We start from the raw sequence: 17,252 nt of genomic DNA, 5'->3' as shown, positions 1-17,252 counted from the left end.
CATTCATAAATTGGCCCAGCTGGGGCTCAGCACGTCGCTGTGCAACTGGCTGTTGGACTTTCTGACCGGGAGACCTCAGGCAGTACAGGTCGGCAGTAACACATCCAACACCATCACACTGAACACAGGGGCCCCCCCAAGGATGTGTGCTGAGCCCCCTCCTCTTCACTCTGCTGACCCACGACTGCACACCATCACACAACTCCAACCTCTTCATTAAGTTTGCGGATGACACGACTGTGGTGGGTCTCATTAGCAACAGAGATGAGGCAAATTACAGGAGTGAGGTGAGCCGCCTGGCCGGGTGGTGCAGTGACAACAATCTCTCTCTGAATGTGGAGAAGACGAAGGAGATTGTTGTTGACTTCAGGAGAATGCACTCTCTGCATGCTCCTCTGACCATCAATGGTGCGACCATGGAGAGAGTGAGCAGCACCAAGTTCCTGGGTGTACACATCACAGAGGACCTCTCCTGGACCAACAACACTGCAGCACTGGCCAAGAAAGCACAACAACGTCTCTACTTCCTCCGTAAACTCAGAAGAGCCAGAGCCCCGGCCCCCATCATGTGCACCTTCTACAGAGGCACCATCGAGAGCATCCTGACTAGCTGCATCACTGTGTGGTATGGCGCCTGCAACGCGTCCTGCCGCAAGTCCCTTCAACGGATAGTGAGAGCAGCTGAGAAGATCGTTGGTGTCTCTCTCCCCTCCCTCCAGGACATCTACAGCACCCGTCTCACCCGCAAAGCTCTCTGCATTGCAGGCGATCCCACCCACCCGACACACAGCTTCTTCAGTCTGCTGCCATCAGGGAGGAGACTGCGGAGTCTCCAGGCCAGGACCAACAGACTGAAAGACAGCTTCATCCATCAGGCTGTCAGGAAGCTGAACTCCCTCCCGTCCTTGCCCCCCCCCCCTCTTACCCCACGCACTACTGAACTCTGACCCCCCCCACCACCCACATCCACACACACACACACACACTGTGATCAGCACCAGTCACTTTGTACAAGCATTGGACTGACCTCATTCAGCTACCTCTTCTGTCAGTCTGAAAAAGAATGCTCTTCGTCACTTTAAAAAATAGTCTCAATAAGCTCTTTGCACTACCATTTATAGTCTGCACTGTTTGTTTGTTTGTCTGTCTCACTGGTTTGCACTCTATTTACCATGTGCCTTATGCCACTTTATCCATTTCATATTATTTTATTTTCATTTTTATTTTTATTCTACATGTCCTTATTTGTATATTTGTAATAATTGCATTTTGTGTTTGTGTATGTGTATATGTGTATATATATATTTGATTTGTACTTATCTGTATTTATGCGTTCTACTGTTAGTACTTAGTGTTATCTGTATGCACCAGGGAGTAAGAGAGTAACGAAATTTCAGTTCTCTGTATGTATGTACGGTACATGTGGCAGAATTGACAATAAAACATACTTTGACTTTGACTTGACTTTGACTATAAAGCCCTGAATGGTTTAGCACCTCAGTATTTGAGTGAGCTTTTATTACATTATATTCCTTCATGTCCGCTATGATCTCAAAACTCTGGCCATTTAATAATGCCTAGAATATCAAAATCAACTGCGGGTGGCAGATCCTTTTCCTATTTAGCTCCCAAACTCTGGAACAATCTACCTAACGCTGTTCGGGAGGCAGACACACTCTGTCAGTTTAAATCTACATTAAAAACCCATCTCTTTAACCTGGCTTACACATAACACACTAACACATTTCTATTATTCAAATCCGTTAAAGGATTGTTAGGCTGCATTAATTAGGTCAACTGGAACCAGGAACACTTCCCATAACACAATGTACTTGTTACATCGTTGGATGAATGGCATCTACGTTAATATTAGTCTGTTTCTTTCTTATTCCGAGGTCACCGTAGGCAACAGATCCAGTCCGTATCCAGACCAGATGGTGGATCAGCACCTAGAGATGACCTCGACACCCCTGAATGCCAGCGGAGACCAGGACAACTAGATGAGCCCCAGAGACAGATCCCCTCCGAAGACCTCATCATCTATACGGTCATCGGGACAAGACCATGGGAACCAGATGAGTCCTCTGCACAATCTGACTTTGTTGCAACCTAGAATTAAACTGCTGGTCTCGTCTGGCCAGAAGAGAACGGCACATTATTTCAACACACCACTTCCCATTTTTAATACTGTAAAGCTGCTTTGACACAATCTGCATTGTAAAAAGTGCTATATAAATAAGGGTGACTTGACTTGACTATATCAATCTGTTACATCCCATTCTCCCACTATGGCAAGTTCAGGGGAAGTAAAGGTTAAATCAATACATGAGGTTACACCCAGACTAATTTAAAACCAATTTGGCCTACCATCATTCAATACTACCAAACCATGATTGTCATCTCGAGTACTACTCCCCCAAATTTACTCGATCTGCTTTTACACTTTCATACCCTGGGATAACAAAATCTAAACAAGGTTTGAGCCAAGTCTCTTGAACACATTAAGTCAGGTTTTTCAGCAAAAGCATCAATAAATCTCTTAAACAATCCTTCATGCATATACTTGTACAACATCTCTGGTTGAATATCCTTAATCTTGAGAAATTTGTCTGCTACTGCAATCACCATGATCTTGTCATGATCTTCACTACAATTTCCACATCTGCGTTTTACTCTGCATACTGCTGCTATGCGCCCAAATCTCTGACACTTATAGCATCTCAAAGGAGGCCTTTCATACTTCCTATAACTCTGAAACACATGTAACTTTCTCTGGTATAACTTCTTCCATGAATGTCAACAGTACTGCAGAGCTTTCACTGCCTTCTACTCTTTGGTTCTTTCCCATGCAAGTAGCTTTAACCACCTTTCCTCCTTTTAAATTGATTATTAATTCTTCCTCTGAAATTTCAATGGACACATTATAGATAACTCCCTTTGCCCCATTTGATCCAGGAATGAAACCCTCTACACTCTTACCGCTCCAGATTTTCACTTTAAAAACGTGGTGCAGGCACGAAAGTTGCTCCCTATTGAAATACATTAGATTGAAAGTTGTGCTGAGTGACATGAAAAAAGGGAAATTCATGTCCGTGAACACGAATCAATTGATTCAAATTTCGTGACTATGTCACAAACTGCCGTGAGACTGGGTTGACAATTCACGTGAATGAATGCAAGAGCATGTCAGGGGAGGTAGAATAATAATGAATTATTGATTACTAATTTGAATCAGTACGTCATAAAAACAATACCTTAAAAATGAAAATAAGTCTTTTTGCGATCACAATTTTAAACCTGTAAACTCCTAGAAAGTCCAAGGATCCAGTAAGTGAATTCAAACAGTAAGTTCAAAAGAGCGCTAATGCAGAGAATTGAGATTATGTCCAGATGTCAGTAAATAGTTTTTTCAGTGTGTATTTGGCTTAAAAGCAAGAGTGTTTTATAATGCACGCTGGATGAAGGTGTTTTAGATTATGCAAGGGTATTTGATATTAAAAAAAAAAATTAGATAGCCTAAACAAGATGGGGAGTACCAGCACTTCTTTTTTTCCACTTCAAGCACTGGTTATAGATTATATTATTGTCTGTATTAGAGATTCATTTTTCACCATTTCCCAGCAGTGACTGTATGATTTTGAGATCTACTTTTTTCACAATGATGACAACTGAGGGAGAATCATATGCAACTATTACAAAAGGTTCAGATATTCACTGATGCCCAAGGAGGAGCCAGGGGTGAAAACTTTTTGAATTAAAGATCAGGGTAAACTGCACTTATTTTGTCTACTGGACTTGACTGTATATTCTTGTTAATGTATTTATTTATTTTTTTAAGTTAACATTAAACTTCTTTAATGTAGTTTTTAAAGATTTAATATAAATAATATACAAAACAAACAAACAAACAAAAACATTTAGTTTTAACACATTTAAATGTTTTGTTGACATTACCGTATTATGCATTAATACTGACAAGACACAAATTATTTGAAAACAAACTATCCTAATAATGTTGAAACATTAATCTCATCCAAAGCTGAAATGCCTCAGGGAGTGACTTTTTTGACTTTTTGAGGTCAAGGGGCATCCTAATCCAATAAGAAATGGAAATAGATTCATTGTGAAGATGAGGTGGGAAGCCCCTCATATAATTATGTGATAACAGGTGCTGTTGTTGTAGATTTCAGTGACTGTAGGAGGAGGGATCCTGCTGGAAATGAAACAGAGAGACTCTTTCATGGCATAATTTGTCATGCATTATGATCATTTAAAGAAGGGAGAGCTGGGCAGGAGAGAAATTATTTTCAAAACATCTCACATGATGTCCTTTAGTCATGCTCATGAGCCATGTGATCTTGTTTAAGAGGAGGCTATTCACAAACCTACTACTGTCTTTTAGGTTCATTCCTACATGTTGTCATCTTTGGTTTACATTGGTAAAAGAAGAAAAATTGGGAAAATGAAAATTTCCTATCAAGAAAATGTTCGTTTAACTATGAAACATTAGACTATTTACTTAATACCACATAATATGACCAGTAGACATAGAAGATGCAACAACTAAATATAAAACACAGCATAAAATAAGGACAAGACTTAAAATGAGTTGTCCAATCTAATAAGTGCATTTTCCACTACAAATATACGATCTTGTCTTCCTTAAGTAAAATGTAATTAAGAGGTTAACCAAACAACCTGACAAGTACATGTCTGCAGAGTGACAAAATAATTTTTCACATTTTTCCCTGACAGTGAAGAATAATTACACACAAAATCTACCCCTCTATTTGGCTACATGGCAGACAGATTTTGTTCACTACATAGTTGTCTCCATGTTGTTAATTATTTTAATGTCCTAATGCTGTATTTTTAAATTTACATGTGACATCGGCTTTTAGAAAAAAAAACGAAAAAAAAAAAACTTATATTAAAAGTTGCATCTGTTAACACTGTTGCACTGTGACCTAATATGAATAAATAAAAAAACAATTGTTTTTTATTTAACTAACATTATCAATGATTAGCAAATGCTGTATACAACATATTGCTCATTGTTAGTTCATGTTATAGTATTAACTAATGTTAACAGAGACTTTATTGTACATTGTTACCACAATTAACTGGAAATGGTGTAAACATGTTTTTGTTTTTATTGTCTTAAAATAAGCTTTTTGCAACACATTTAAGATTAAATAAAGTCTTACATAATAGATGGACAAAGAAATATACAAATTAGTAAAAAGAATTACAAAGAAAAAAAAAAACTAAACAGTCAGCAGGAATTATAACACAATTAAATGATTATTAAAATGTCTGAGGCCTTGAGCCATGTGGAAGATTAATCATACAACTTCTCAAGTAAATCTTGATCTTCCACTAGGCAGATGAGATAATCACAGTATAAGTTTGCAAGCATGTGCAACATTGACAAACATTGACAAATATATTATCATCAAACACATGGCCGAACCCCCTCAAAACAAACAATCAAAAAAGTATAACATCTCAAAGCTAATAGTAGTAGTAGCAGTAGTAGTAGTACTAGTAATAATAATAATAATAATAATGATAATAAAAAAATTAAAATCACAATCACATAAGAAATATACTCTATTTTAGGGTTAATGTATTTTCTGCCATAAAAGAGCTATTGAAATGAGGTTCTTGACTTGAACTATGCTGCAGGGCAACTCCATATATGTACACCAAAAACAAACCTAGCATTGTTCTTACAATCAGTTGCTTTATTGCATTTGGAAATTCCTTATATCAGGGGTTTTCAAACCAGTCCTGGAGCACCACCAGAACTGCACATTTTTTATGTCTCCCTGATCTAACACACCTAATTAAACTCTTCAGCTCATTAGTAGAGACTGAAATGCATGTGTCCAATAAGGGAGACATAAAAATGTTCAGTACTGGGGATGGTCCAGGACTGGTTTGAAAACCCCTTCTTTCAATGTACAGGGAACCACAGAGAACATGTGAAGTCACTTTCAAATTTGGTTGAATATTTCTGCTGTTGAATATTTCCGATGTTGAATCATTGTTAAATCATTCAGTTGAATTTGACTTTTTTAACCTTCCCAGAGCATCTAAAATATTATCATAATGTTAAAAACTGTGGATAGCAGTTAGGAGTTCCTAACACTACATGTATGCCAGTCAGGAGTGAATAAAAAACTGGGACTTAAAGCAGGGGCGTAGAATTAGGGGGGGGATGCAAGGGATGTGTCCCTATCAATATCCAGCGACTACCAAACTGCCCCTAGCAATAATTTTGATCAGACAAATGAATATATGTATTATGTTTTTGTAATTTCAGACGCATCTGAAAGGTCATGCCTGTGACATATACCTAAGAAGTTAAAGTAAATACGCTAGAAAACCGTGCACTTTCAAGGATGCGCATTTAAAACATGGGAGGAATGTAGTGGCACACCGGACGAGAAGCGCAGCGCCACATTTAGAACAACTCACAGTTATTGCACCCAATTCAAAACAGCAGTCTAAAACAGTAAATATAAAAGTTCAATTCAGGAATTAACAAAAGTTAATGATTTTAACGATGAGTTTGAAGTACGGTGTTTGACAAAACAGAGCAAATGGAAAGAGAAAGCGCGACCTATGGCTATTATTAGATACAGACAGAAAGACAAACGTTGTGCGGAAGGATACACAATCTTCCAGCCTAGGATAAAGTCATTATGAACATAAACAATTTAGGACAAATATAATGTGGATTTTATGGTAAACTATGTAAGTGGCACTCTGTGGTGCAGCAGGATTTGGAACATGCAAACATATTAATTTAAAAAAAAACAAAAAAAAACTCTGTATATGAATTATGAATATGTTGGCTATCATAAGCTATAAATATAGGGAGGGTGTTGGGTTTATGTCCCCACAAATGTCAAAAGCAAACCTACGCCCTTGACTTAAAGATATATCGACTTCTTTATACCTTTCATAGCACCACATTTACTTGTAATGAGTATACCTCCAGCTGACACAGAGTTAGGTTTTATGGCATTAGCTAAATGTTAAATGCAATTTGTAGGCCACCAGTACCTGTACGCAGATCAGTGCCTAAGTTGAAGTGTATTTGTTGGAGGCACGGCTATTGCTTTGTTCAGATCCTCGCTCTGTCACCTTCAGCTTCATGCAGGACTGCTTGTCATCCATTGCTAACATTTCAGGAGGGAGGCACCAGCAACACAGACATGACTGGAAGGGAAGAAATATTTGTCATGTAAACTACAGTAGGAATCAAAACATCAAGTAGATAAGCCTAATAGCTCACACTTGCAAGAAAAATAAGTTTTATGATGCCTTTAAAAGAAGGCAGTAGAATGAAAAAAAGTGTGTTCTATGTGAAGTGGCACTAAGTATTAAACATTTTTATTAATATATGAGGGAACTTTGATTTCAGTACTAAGACATAATATTAACTATTCTTGTTTTCACTGACAACATAATATAAATGGAAGCATCTATCTAGACATTATTTAGTACATAAAAAATGTGTTATTTTACTATATTTATTTTTTACATTTTTAAATCATAGCAGTCCATCATTATCTGTCAGTCTGTTCTTACTCTGAAGCAACTCTTGAAGCGCTTGCTAACCATATACAAAGCGATTGGGTTTATGCATGAGTTCACTGATGCCATGTTGATCCCGATATAATCAAGAACCAGGAAGAAACTACAGGTAAACAAACACACAAACAAACAGTTTCATTATTAGTAAGTCTGTGATTTAACAGAAAGATTTTAAGTCTGTGATTTTAACAGAAAGAGTGTTTATTTCTAGATTACACACTGGAACTCTTGTCCTTCAAGTGTCAAATTTAACAGTTTAGAGGAACACTGTGTAGTGTTTAACAAGAGAAGTCTGTGAAAATAGAGGATGTGTTCTTACCTCAGAAGCTCACAACGGTTGGGGTCCCTTTCATCATAAATGGTAAGCTTAAGAATACGACTGAGATGCAGAGGAAGCCAGCACAGTGCAAAGACTAGCACCAGACAGAACACAGTTTTAGCCACCTCACGCCTCTGTAGGGCACAATCACGTCTGTTGCTGAAATTATTTTTTTTGGACAATTTCAGTGCATTAAGACATAATGACAAGTAAACCATCTGCAGAGTATTAAAGGGGTCATGAACTGCCTTAGTTTTTAAATTTTGTACTGTTCTCTGAAGTCCACTTATATTGTTATCAAGATTTTTACGTCAAAAAAACATCATAATTTAGAAGTGCCAAACTATTTTCTGTCCTGTTTTTAACCCCCCTCATCAGAACGCTCCGTTTGAATAAGCATGGCGGATTGTAGACTCAGAAGTAAACGCCCATTGCTATGATTGATTAATAGTCGTCTATGTTTGACAGCGTACATTCCTCATAGATGGAGGCTGTTGTGATATAGGTCAAAAACGCATGAATAACTCAATACATATCAAATGATCTGTAAGAAGAGACAAAGCAATAGTGACCATGTAATGAAAACAGTTACTCACACTTGTGTTGCAACATTCCAATATAGTCGGCACAGCATCTTTTAGCTTCAATCTTTTTGAAAATCCTGTGTCGAAATTGTGCCTTGTTTGGAAACTTGTTTTTTCCATGGTAAAATGAAGTGAACAAAGGTCCAAGTTCTTACTGATGTGGTTTGGATCTTCATTAAAAATAAAGTTCATTCACTCTTAGCTAATGTTGGAATCAGAAGGAAGGCAACGCAAACACTGTTTTTCCACTTGGCACTGCACAGCATCTTGTTGTCTTCAGAGCCATCTTTATCGTTTGGTTTCTGCGTAGACCTGCACATTTGCCTCTCTTGTAAACACTTCATGCGCGAATCGATGGGCGGGACTAAACGGGCAGTGATTTCGAAGCAGGTGTTGATCTTCTTCTGCAGAGGTGGTGCTTATCCACACTATTACATCATAGAGTAGAACATTCCAAAAGCAGTCAGTTTGGCAGATTGCCTTATACAAGCTGTTTTTAGACTAACGACAAAGTTTTGAGTTCTGAAACTTGCAGGATGTTTTTATACAATGACCTCTTATATGTCAAAAGATCAAGAGAACGGGTTTCTCAGTTCATGACCCCTTTAATAAACTTTGGGTACTACACTATGTGTAGGGACTGTATGGTCTCTCTCGAAAGAAAATACAGTAAACTTTCAAAAGGACAGAGGAAGTACAGAGTGCACTGACCTGTTTTAGTTGATCGCTGAGTGCAATTTGGACCCCATTCTTCTTTCGAAGCATTTCACAGGTCATGAGAGTGTAGAAGATAGCAGTACACGTCAGCGGCATGCAGAAGTAGAAACTGAAAAGCCACCAATCTTTGGCTGACTTATAAAACTGGAATATAACAAAGATCATTATTAACATTCAGTAAGGCAACTGAAATAATCCAGTTACTATGTTTCCTGCCTAAACTTTTGTTAATCCAAACATTGTATGACATGCACAAACACAACAACATGGAGCCTCTTTACTGTACATATGCAAACTGACCTGCATGAACTTGTTTTTCTGCATAGGGTGGAGCAAGCAAATTCTAAGTTGCTCTCCTTTGTAGTCCATTGTGATCATGTCAAAGGCAATGGCCTCTGGCACTGCAAGTATAATGGACAGCACCCATATCAGAATGATTTCAATGGCTGTCCATTTAGGAATGCCGATGCCTTTGATGCGGTTCCACGATGCCACTGCTCGAAACCTTTGGGGAAAAGTCAGTGCCAGATGGCAGATTAAATGGTGTTACTAGGTACTGAGGTACTAAGAGCAAACAAATACAACAAAATACAGATACCTATCTATGCTCAGTGCACACAAACTCAGCACTGTGATGCCAACTGATGCCTTTTGTACAAAGGGAACCATTTTGCAAAGTCCAACACCAAATGGCCAATCTTCAGCCAGAAGCTGAAAGACAGGTACTTTTGGGTCAACAGGTGCCAAAATTACACAGAAACAGAACAGAAAATTACAGCAAAAAAAAAAAAAAAAAAAAAGATTCAGTCAAATTTAATCTAACCTGTTTTAGTGACACACTTATTAATAGCACCGTGTTCTAGAGGCTGAGGGATTAGAGTTTGTTTTGAAAATTGTTTTTCAGTTTCATAAGAGTCAGATCATGGATGTTCTGATGACCTGAACCGAATAATTTTCCTATCCTATGTTCTCATGTACACCCATTAACTTTATATACTTCATGAAGAGTTCAGATATTAATTAGGCCATAACCCATGAGAGAAAATATCAGTGAACCTTAAAATTATTTTTCAGTTTGATACAAAACCGATGTAATCTTTATATTAATTTATATTCGTAATTGGATCTAATTGCCACTTTTAGATTTAAAATATTTGCCTTTCAAGGCAAATAATGCTAAGTTCATGTTATGTAGCAGGCTTTGAATATCATACATAAAGATAAAAGAACAACAGAATACAGTTCACAGTGCATTGATAAATGCTAAACGATATTTAGTTGCCTTGAAAAGATTTTTTAATTAAATAGACTGTTGTCAGAAACTGCAATTAGAGTTGGACATAATTATTTGGGTTCACAAATAAAAATGTAGTGTGAATTTTTTTACATTGCGTAAGATACCCTTTTGCAGTGGCATTGTCTCAGGATTCCTGAAGTTAAATTAGAAGCATGTGTGTATTTAACTACAGCTGAAAATTGGAATGCTTATTAAATGCCAGTGAAGACCTGTTTGTCAGATTCCAAAACTGCTACTGTTAACGTTGCAGACAAGGAAAATGAAATAATGGCATACAACGTCATGTTTACTTATCGTTTATCTGTTTGTTTGTTTGTTTGTTTATTTAAGGTCATAAAAGAAAAATATACATATATGTGCTTATAAAAGTGTTATTATTATTATTAAAGATTAAATAAAAACTGTCCTGAAAATTGTGCTTACCTTATAGACGTTAATGGGAATGTCTATGACAATATGCAAAAGGTCCCCAAGCGCCAGACTTGCAATGAGGACATTAGGACCGTTCCGCATGCATTTATTTTTATAAATGATTCTGAGCAGTGTAGAGTTTCCGATTATCCCAACTACAAACACAATGCATGAAACCACGGTGTTAATATACTTGAAAGTATCTCTTATTTCTGTGGGACCCGTGCACATAGGCAGCAAAACTCTTGGTCGTAGAGGCATGGACTCATTGACCACACTGCCTTTTCCAAGTGCAGATGTCAGGGTTGGAGACACGAGTCCCGTGGCAAGTTTCCCCTTCCCTTGAGCACTTATCAAGACGAAGTGTCCAGTCAGGAGAATGAGGAAACAAACAACGCATATTGTTTCCATTATTTGTATGAAACGTTTGACGCTGTGCTAAAACGGTTTATGAGTTTAATTTAACTTTATATTGATTACCAAATATCTTCAGGCTGGAATTTCAAAATAAATCTTTGTCAATTGTCTGTTCACGGTTATATTGCTTGTAGATACAAATACCTCAAAGCGGATATTTTAACCCTTCGTTTAAGTTATTCGTATCGAGAGAAAGTCATTGATGTCTTCTGACAAGTTAGTCCATTAAAACTCCAGATGACTCAATTCGCCCACTTTTCCTTCCAAACGCAAGGATTTCTTTCACATGACCACAACGTTACGTTTAAGTGTGTTATCTGTATTTGCGGCGTTTCCTCAGGAGATGACTCCTCTTTCCCACTGGCCCTCCCCCCGACTATGGAAGCCCGTTTCCGCCACGCTTGAGAGAAGAATGGAAGAAATAATAATAATAATAATAATAATAAACTAAAAGGTCCCTGCTGAAAACAAACAAACAATAGAAGCCCAATAGAAACCATCACAGAAATTCCAATAGTTTCCATTAAAATACCATTATGAACCATTAGCTTTTTCCAGTAAAACCATTACAAAATTCCTTTTTGTAGTGTGTTATGGGCATTTTTCCAATAGGATTTAACATCCCACCAGTAGAATCCATCACATACCAGTAGACACCATTATAGTTTCCATTAAAATCAATACAATTCCCATTATACCATTAAAACCATTACATTTTCTATTGTGTTTTGGGCATGGTTCTATTGTTTTTTTTTTCAGCAGGGGTATGACTTAATACCTCACTATACTGAATAATAATAATAATAATAAACTTTCTAAAAGGTATGACTTAATACCTCACTATACTGAACAATAATAATAATAATAACAATCATCATCATCATATTCTGAAAAAATCTCTAAACAATGAGAAACCGTCTTATAATAATGAAGATTTTTTTTCTTATAATAATACTTAGTTTCTCGTAATGGTTTAAATGGGTTAACTTACTGACATACAATTATTCATTGTTGTTCATAACTTCAGATTCAACTCCTTCAGAGGATCAACTCCTCTCACTCAAGGTGTCCCTGTCCTATTCTTTACAATATGTTACCCATTGGTCACATTATTCACTGTTGCAGTCTCAGCATTATGCTGATGACCTCCACTTCCTCTTGACTCATTAAATGTTTGTATTGCTGACATCAAAATCTGGTTACATAAAAACTTTCTTGAATTTAATAATGATAAAACAGGGGTTATGTTTGGCCCATTCTAATCTCATACAGGCTAAACTTTATTTTCAAAACCACATTTTGCATCTTCACAATATTGCCCAACTATGGCCTGCCCTCTGTCTCAAAGACATTGAAACACTTGTTTATGCTTTTTATAACCTCACTCCTTGAATACTGTAAATCCCTCTATTGGGTTACCTCCTAAAACCATAACTAGATTACAATATATTCAAAATCCTACTGCCACACTGTAAAACCCAACAAATTAGGGTAACTCAAAAGTTTGAGGAAACTGATTGCCTTAAAACATTTAAGTTTTTAAAACTAACAATTATGAGTGCTCTGAACTTATTTCAGTTGAGTTCACTAAATAAGATATACATTGCAGTTAAGTAATTAAGTGATTAATTAAGTGCTGATTGAGCATTAGTGATGAACACCTGCTGTTAACAAACAGAATCACTCACAGAAAGAGAAACACAAGAACAACAACTGACTTTAGACACATGCTTAGATGAAATCAACTGAAATAAAATACATTAAATCTCAAGATCTGATTAAACAACCCCACAAACAGCATCACCAGCTCCACTTATTAATAACCAGACTGACTTTATTTCTGTCAGACATCTACAGAAGATCTTATTGAGAATTAACTAAGGTTTAGATATTGATTTATTGTTTCATTTGAAGTAACCATGTTAGAGATCAGTGTCTGCTTTAGTTGGGCTCTTGAGCCTTGACTTCTGTGTTGGTAGCTTTTTTTTGTTTTCTCTGGTTGTTGTAACCATGTGTTTTTCAAACATATTTGTTGCAACTCAAAAGCCCAGAGGAAGTGATCAGTAGTTGGTTGTTATATATTTATAATGACAATCATCTATTAGTGAGCTGATCTCATTGAGAATAAACACAACTCATTGTGTGTCTAACCTCTGGTTAAATGAATGTATTGATTATAGTAAAAGCGATTCTAGAAGCCACTGGTTCTGTGACAGTAAGCTAATATAAAGGACTTTCTAAACAGTTTGTCCACAAAAAGTTTTAAGTTACAGAAGCAATTAGACTCACACAGACATCAAGAATCAGCTTATGAACCTCAACAATGGTGACCATTAAAAAAATATAATAATAATTTTGCAATGCATGCTGGGTACTAGCATAGTACAAAACTCATCCATGGCTCCCAGCATGCATTGCTGCATGATTTTTTTTAAATTTATTTTTTAATGGTCACCATTGTTGAGGTTCACAAGCTGGTTCTTGATGTCTGTGTGAGTCCAATTGCTACCATAGATTAAAACCTTTTGTGGACAAACTGTTTGGAAAGTCCTTTATGTTAACTGACTATCACAGAAACAGTGGCTCTTAAAATCGCTTTTACGGTAATCAATATGTTCATTCAATCAGAAATTAGACACGATGAGTCTATGTTAAATCTCTATGAGATCAGCTCACTAATAGATGAATGTCATAAATATATAACAACCAACTACTGATCATTTCCTCTAGGCTTTTGAGTTATAGCAAACATGTTCGAAGAACACATGGTTACAACAACCAGAAAAAGAGAAGAAACAGAACTACTAACACAGAAGTCAAGGGTCAAGAGCCCAACTAAATCAGACACTGATCTCTAACATGGTTACTTCAATTGAAACAATAAATCAACATCTAAACCTTAGTTAATTCTCAATAAGATCTTCTGTAGATGTCAGTCTTGTTATTAATAAGTGGAGCTGGTGATGCTGTTTGTGGGGTTGTTTAATCAGATCTTGAGATTTAATGTATTTTATTTCAGTTGATTTCATCTAAGCATGTGTCTAAAGTCAGTTGTTGTTCTTGTGTTTCTCTTTCTGTGAGTGATTCTGTTTGTTAACAGCAGGTGTTCATCACTAATGCTCAATCAGCACTTAATTAATCACTTAATTACTTAACTGCAATATATCTTATTTTAGTGAACTCAACTGAAATAAGTTCAGTGCACTCATAATTGTTAGATTTAAAAACTTTAAAGTTTTAAGACAATAAGTTTCATCAAATGGTTTGAGTTATCCTTGTGCCGTCCTCGATATGTTTACTTAATATCCTGACGGCCAGCTAAACTTTTTCCCCACACCAAGACTCTGAAGATTAATTCTTAGTTCCACAGGTTTATTGGCGTTACAGAGAAAAGGTGTAACTGCAACATACAAAAAAAAACACGGACAAATTAGCGTCACGTCAACTTAATCAACCTAAATTCCACATGAATAAAGGCTAATTTGCACAATTACAGTTGCATTTCGTTTTTACTAATTTTAATACTAATATAAGAAAAGAAATACAGGTGAACAACATTCTGGTCATTAATAAACGATACACGTGAGCTAGCATACGCCTAGTCAAAGTACATTAGACCATCCCCAGATTATACTTTACAAACTTAAATTACTGTCAAAAATAATGAAGAATACCTCCAGATAATCTCACAAAATAAAGAAAGATATACATACCGACGATGCTAGGCCAGACAAGGAGACGACAGACAAGAAGAAATGAAAAGGATCTGACAGCCTTGAACAAACCACTGAAAATGCGCATGAAGTGCGCGAGTGTTTACTTCCCAACTACGGGTCGCGTAATAGGACATTTGTAATCATGCGATCTTAAAGTTAACATGACCTAAATAGAAACACATTAGGATTCTGTAATGCTGACTAAATGTAAAGCATGTTTATATTCTATAACTTTAAACTTAATGCTTAATTAAATTCTTACTCATAACAAAACACTCCCCGCCTGACGTGGACACACGTCACCCCAAAGTCCATGCACAGTCCATGTGTAACACAGTCCAAAGTTTTTTTTTTTTTTAAAACAGTCCATCACTGTGCCTCTGGAGGTAGGAGGAGAACTAGTTCATTGACTGGCCTGAGAAAAAGGCTAGTCCCGCCTGGTTTGATGATCTTCACCTCAACCTGGCGCACTTTCCCATCTTTGCCAGGGAATGCCTGTGTAATCAGTCCAAGAGGCCATTCATTCCTAGGTGCTTGGCTGTTCTTAAGGAGAACAATGCTTCCAGACTGAATGTTTGGCTGAGTGGACTGCCATTTCTTGCGGGCCTGCAGTGTTGGGAGGAATTGTTTCCTCCAGCAGTCCCAGACGGTGTTGGACAGGTGCTGAACCTGCCGCCACTGGGACTTGTAGAGGTCTGCAACTCCAAACTCACCAGCAGGAGCAGGCACAATGTTCGTCTTTTGTGTGAGAAGAGCAGCTGGCGTGAGTATGAACGAGTCATCAGGGTCCATAGTCACTGGAACAAGTGGCCTGGCGTTGATGATCGCTGCGACTTCTGCCATGAAAGTCACCAGCACTTCGTGGGTGAGCTTGTCTTTCAGCTGAAGGAACATTGCGTCCAGAATCCTCCTCGCCAGCCCTATCATTCTCTCCCATGAACCACCCCAATGAGATGCATGTGGGGGATTGAAGGACCAGATGCAGCCCTTATCTGAGAGGTAAGTCTTTACAGTAGTGTTATCAATGTTTGAGGCTATCTTCAGTTCCTTACAGGCGCCAATGAAGTTTGTGCCGCTGTCGGAACGAATGTATTTGACCGGCCCACGCACTGAAAGGAAGCGCCGTAGCGTGTTGATGAAGCTAGAGGTGTTAAGGGATTCTATGACTTCAATGTGCACAGCTCTTATGCTCATGCACGTAAAGATCACTGCCCACCTTTTACTTTGAGCGAAGCCACCTCTGGTCTTGCGTGAGGAGACGTTCCATGGGCCGAACACATCAAGACCCACGCTGGAGAATGGAGGATCTGTTGAAAGACGATCGGCTGGCAGGTTAGCCATTTTCTGGAGGCTGAGTGGAGCTCTGAGCCTTCTGCATGTTATGCATTGGTGGATGATGCTGCTTACTCTTTTCTTCCCTCCGACTATCCAAATGCCAGCTGAACGGACCGCCCCCTCCGTAAAATGACGGCCTTGATGATGGATTTGCTCGTGGTGGTGTCTGATGAGCAAAGTGGCAATGTGATGCTGGCCAGGAATAATCAGGGGACTCTTTTCACTCTGATCGAGACTTGAATGATGAAGACGGCCTCCAACTCTGAGAAAGCCATGTGTGTCAATGAACGGGTCCAGATTTCTGAGAGGGCTTGTTTTTGGCATCTTTTCCTGTTTTTGAATGCACTTTAACTCTTGGCTGTAGACTTCCTGTTGAACTGCTTGAATGATTACAGCTGATGCTTTCTCCGATTCCTCAATTGTGAATGCAGCTTTGCAGTAATGCCAGCCCTTGCATGCTCTGTTCCCTCTGTGAGCTGCCTTGAAATGACAGGCTATGTGAACGAGGCGGTGACTGCACGAGTTAATGACTTCCAGGAAGAGAACTTAGCAAAGCGTTGTGAATCCAGTTGCTTGTTTGAGGCTGTAGTGCTCAAGGCAGACACCAAAGGCGGATGTCTGAGTCTGTGCTCGGGTCAACAAGGTCATAAGTGCTCTCAGAAATGCTGGGCTCCGGCTTGGAGAGAAATTTGGGCCCACTCAGCCAGTTGGTGTGTTTTAGTTGGCCAGCAGGGACAGAACGTGTTGCGTGATCTGCAGGGTTCAGGTCTGTTGGCACGTAACGCCACTGGTCTGGTCGGCAGGATCTTAGGATGCGTAACACCCGGTTGCTGACATAGACAGTAAAG

General features: G+C 38.1%; 1 protein-coding gene across 6 annotated transcripts; it reads right to left on the bottom strand.

The window, feature by feature from the left end:
• Window positions 1-5,057: 5,057 nt before the first annotated feature.
• ednrba (endothelin receptor Ba) lies at window positions 5,058-16,652 on the bottom strand. 6 transcript variants are annotated; one of them, XM_058775439.1, is made up of 8 exons: window positions 15,067-16,620; window positions 10,949-11,091; window positions 9,827-9,939; window positions 9,529-9,733; window positions 9,223-9,372; window positions 7,928-8,061; window positions 7,603-7,711; window positions 5,058-7,230 (listed from the first exon to the last, which is right to left on the bottom strand). In XM_058775439.1, exons 1-8 carry the CDS (start codon window positions 15,152-15,154, stop codon window positions 7,093-7,095), a joined length of 1,080 nt encoding a protein of 359 aa, XP_058631422.1. In that variant the 5' UTR covers window positions 15,155-16,620; the 3' UTR covers window positions 5,058-7,092. The 6 variants fall into 6 exon arrangements, 5 of the variants coding, with proteins under 5 accessions (XP_058631422.1, XP_058631405.1, XP_058631443.1 ...); XM_058775422.1 differs by lacking the exon at window positions 15,067-16,620 and having other exon boundaries at window positions 5,058-5,379; window positions 7,075-7,230; window positions 10,949-11,983; XM_058775460.1 differs by lacking the exon at window positions 10,949-11,091 and having other exon boundaries at window positions 15,067-15,192.
• Between the last annotated feature and the right edge of the window lie 600 nt (window positions 16,653-17,252).

Source organism: Onychostoma macrolepis, chromosome 01 (genome assembly GCF_012432095.1).
Source record: "Onychostoma macrolepis isolate SWU-2019 chromosome 01, ASM1243209v1, whole genome shotgun sequence".
Classification (NCBI taxonomy): Eukaryota; Metazoa; Chordata; class Actinopteri; order Cypriniformes; family Cyprinidae; genus Onychostoma; species Onychostoma macrolepis.
Note: the sequence above shows the minus strand (reverse complement) of the source record. Positions and strands in the feature narration are given on the sequence as shown.